Raw genomic sequence first — 3,894 nt, 5'->3', positions numbered from 1 at the left:
CCTCCTAGTCAAGCCCTCCCTCTGGACAGATTTAGATCCACCGTTCAATCATTGGTCCCATCCCACCTGGATGGGGGTAATGCACTATTCGAAAGCCTCCGGTGTGCCCCTGAGAAGTGTCCTACACACGGCTGGACACCTCGTCAAGGGTCTGTGCAGATACAACCACATCACCCCCAGCCCCCATCGACATTCACTAGCTCCCACTGCACTCACAAATCGCTGTCATGTCTTGCTGCATCATTAAAAAGGCAGTCGCCCTAAAATCACCCAGTAACCTTGCAGAGAAGCTCGGCATCTCTGGCAAACAGCGCACCACCAGAAGCCAGGACACATGCAGACTGTAAATCCACTGCTGCAAAAAGGAACAGACAAGAAAACAAACCTTCTCTGCCTACGCACTAAGACTATGGAACCTCCTCCCCATCAACATTTGCCCCCTTGCTCCTACAATTCAGAAAAGAACTGAAGACCCATCTCTTCAAGGAATAGCTCTGCCTCAACAACTAGGCCATCACATCACAGTTATGTATCTGTACTGTTGTATACCTCTGTAAAGCATTCCCTGCTTCTTGTAGTTAGGTCCATGCTCAACAAATACCATAACAACACTGGCCACAAGTCATTTCAGAGCCAAACAAAGCAGCCTTTAAGTTAGCATATATTTAGAATAATAAGTATTATACATTACATGTCACACCATCACAGTCAAAGTCACAACATTATGTTTAAAAATATGTGTGTCTGCACCCTCCTGTGCTCGAGTTATTTTAATAAGTATATATAAAAAAAAAAACATACAATATATACATATATTTCTTTTTCCATAATTAATGTGAAAAATGTTTTCCATGTGATCTTAAGAACTTCTTATAACCAGATGGTAAGGGGATTACAAACAAGTCATGGTGTGTTTAAGGTGAAAGTGTTCACTTTCAATGGATTTGGCTTTAATCGATTTAGAATAACAATCTAACAAGATATTTTTGGAAAATTAAACTGCTTTTTGGAATTGTTCGCATAACTGGTGGCCTCCTCATCTGCCAGTTCTTGGAGTCCCATCCGTAGCACTGAGCTGCTGAGCGACAGTGGTAGAGGGCTGTCATTTAGTCACAGTTGTCCATTACCCTTTGGTGTTGCAGAGGTCCCTCTTGCCTTGGGGTATTGCGTGAAGGGTGCAACCACTAGCCGACAGCCGCTTAGTGTCATAGGCCACATCTGCCCTTGGTGGCGGAGCTTTTCCCTCGGGTATTGTAGACAGGGGGAGACGTTCACTGCCAAAAGCTCATAAGCTGATAGGTATCTATGTGGCTACAACGCGGAGAACCTCATGTGGCTTTTGGGGTTTTGTATGCTATGGGCTGGCTTTGCATCAAAAGATGGAAATATCGGTCGGAGAGTTCCACCCTTTTGCAGCAGGATCTCCTACATAAAGGAACTTTAAGTCCCTGCAAGATGAGTTAAGAAACGAGGTCTCCTATCCATGATGGGATATGCGTGTGGCCATTTCCTATGGACAAAAGGTAGAGGGGTCTATAAACTATGAACATGCAGTGGCCTATTGTCCAGCCTCATCCAGCAAGGGTCAAATTCACTGGATACCCGATTACATTTTCCTGAAGTTTGTTAATCTTTGTAATACTCGAGAAAACAAAAATGGCATGGAACTTGCGGGCCACATTTTCTGCTTTATCCCACACATTCTGAAGACCCTGTGCAGAACACAGGGCACACGACTTGGAGTGTGAAATCTGCTATCTCCAAATCAAATGCCCTCACAGTTTAAGTATCATTTGAAAAGTGAGAGCAGCCATGTTAAAGAGAAGGACGTCTGATAAGTCTCTCCCAAGCACAGAGCCTCCACTTTGGACCACACGGAATGGAAAGAAAAAGTCAAAAGGCAGTTTCCAATCAAGCGCATCCTGGCCACGTGGAAGCTCCGGATACAGTGTTGTGTCGATGAATGAGAGAACAGTCTCCAACGCGACTGGACTCTGGCACTTCAGCAGACTACAGTGACTCTGGTATCGAGCTCCCAAGACCTGGGCCTGTGGGTTGGACCTCAGCCCCACCTTAGCCCAGAGTACTTGGATCTCCAAAGACACAGGAACCAAACAGCCAGTTGAGCAATCACCTTGCGGGCCGCTGCAATTCTGATAAAGGATGCTGCTCCAATCAGCAGGCGCGCTTGGATTCGCATTGCCGAATATGGCCAAGGTTTGTGGTGGCTCAGCCCCCATCAGAGTTTTCTTCAGTTGCTCAGCAAACCCTGCGCAGGAGTTTGATGCCACGTTACTGAACCTGCAGCCTGCCCTCATGTTCACCCTGAACAAAGCGCTGGTTCGTGCTTGCTCTGAGCAAGTCCCATCGCCCCGGCTCTGCATGAGAGTAACCGGCTGGCGGGCACCACTCACCGACGTCATTAAAGGGGCACCGTCAATGTACCCTGGGCTTCCACTCAGGGGCATATTTCCCTGGTCAGCCTGTGATGAGGGCGAGAATGAAAGGCTGAAGCTCTGGGCGAGGGAAGATCCTGGATCTGTTGATGTGTTTGCCAGGGAGAAGGAAATGGAGGCGGCCTGGATGCCGGAAGTCCCGTTGTAATGGATCAGGTAGCGGACTTGGGACACCACGTTGATGCAGGAGCCGTTGAGCAGGGAGGGGCTGGCTGGTGTGGAACTCGATGTGATGGCCACCTGCGGGGATACAGAGCCATTCGCCAGGCTGGGGGCCCTTAGCAGGGTGAAAGGCTTGTAATAGGAGGCAGCACTAAGCGCGGGGTCACTCTCACAGCTGGAGGCCAAGTTGGTGAAGGTCCGAGTGCAGGTGCTGGGCTGGCTCAGCAAGAAGCCTGCGGGGTTGAGGCCTATACAGGCTGTGCTCTGCCCCAGAGCCACCGGCTGGCGCAGCACCCCCAGAGTGGACGAGCTGCCCAGCGTGAGGATGGGCGCCCCAGCCTGGTAGAAGGAGGCGCTGGGGGGGCCGGCCTGGTCGGGCTGGATGAACGAGGGGCCCCCATACTGGGCTGCCAGGCCGGGGAAGTCGGCCGTGGACACGTTGCGGGGGTCTGAGAAGAAGTTGAGGCTGGAGTCGTTGAGCTGGAGGCAGATCTGGCTGCTGGGGGCCGTGCCCGCGGTGCTGGCCGCCAGCAGGCTGTTGTTGCGGAAGAGGAGCGTGCTCTCCACGCAGGCCAGGCTCACGGCCCGGGTGCTGCCCGGGAGGCAGTGAGAGAAGACGGCCAGGGGGTCCTGGAGGCCGCAGGCGGGGTCGCAGCAGCAGTTCAGGTCGCAGGCCCCGGGGGCCAGGTCGCACGTGCAGTGGGGCAGGCCGCCGCCGCTGCTGGACACTCGCCCCTGGGCCCGGGGAAGCTGGGGCGCGCTGCGCTCCCTGGGGGCTGCCCCCTCTGCCTGCCCCCAGCCCGCCGAGGCCTCCTCGGCGCCGTGTGTCTCCTCCGTGTAAAGCTCGGCGGCGCTCACGTTCCACAGGGGGCCGGGGGTCTGCGCAGAGGTCACGGCCCCCCGCAGCCTGTGTCCCCAGAGCAGCAGCAGGAGCCCCAGCAGCTCCATGGCTCCGGCGCAGCGTCTGCCGTTGCTAGGAGACCGCGCCGGACGGCGTCTCCCCCCACGTCATTACGTCGACGCATGTCCTCGGAAGCTCCTCCTCCCCGGGCCCAGTCTCTTGTCCCTCGTGCTCCCCTCTAGCAGGCAGTGGGCAGTGAGCATGCGTGGGCGCGTGGCCTGTCACGTGACGCGGTCACGTGGCCGGCGGGGCCGCCAAGGCCTGCACGCGGACGGCCCTCGGCTCAGGACCCCCTGGCCTGGCTCCCCTCCCTACGCAGCCCCCACCGCCCAAAGCAAAGTCCCCCAAACAGGCCCCAGGCAGCCCTGGCCACGG

The 3,894-nt window shown here is 55.0% G+C and overlaps 1 protein-coding gene across 1 annotated transcript; it reads right to left on the bottom strand.

The window, feature by feature from the left end:
• Window positions 1-644: 644 nt before the first annotated feature.
• TCTN3 (tectonic family member 3) lies at window positions 645-3,614 on the bottom strand. The gene has a single exon (XM_069638400.1). It carries the CDS (start codon window positions 3,564-3,566, stop codon window positions 1,776-1,778), a length of 1,791 nt encoding a protein of 596 aa, XP_069494501.1. The 5' UTR covers window positions 3,567-3,614; the 3' UTR covers window positions 645-1,775.
• Between the last annotated feature and the right edge of the window lie 280 nt (window positions 3,615-3,894).

The sequence above is a fragment of the Ambystoma mexicanum genome, chromosome 14 (genome assembly GCF_040938575.1).
Source record: "Ambystoma mexicanum isolate Mex_15411 chromosome 14, UKY_AmexF1_1, whole genome shotgun sequence".
NCBI lineage: Eukaryota > Metazoa > Chordata > Amphibia > Caudata > Ambystomatidae > Ambystoma > Ambystoma mexicanum.
The sequence above is the reverse complement of the archived record's forward strand: the minus strand, read 5'-3'. Positions and strand labels throughout refer to the sequence as shown.

Excerpts from the sequence above, each read along its gene's own strand:
- TCTN3 (XM_069638400.1), bottom strand. The coding sequence starts at position 3,566 with ATGGAGCTGCTGGGGCTCCTGCTGCTGCTCTGGGGACACAGGCTGCGG.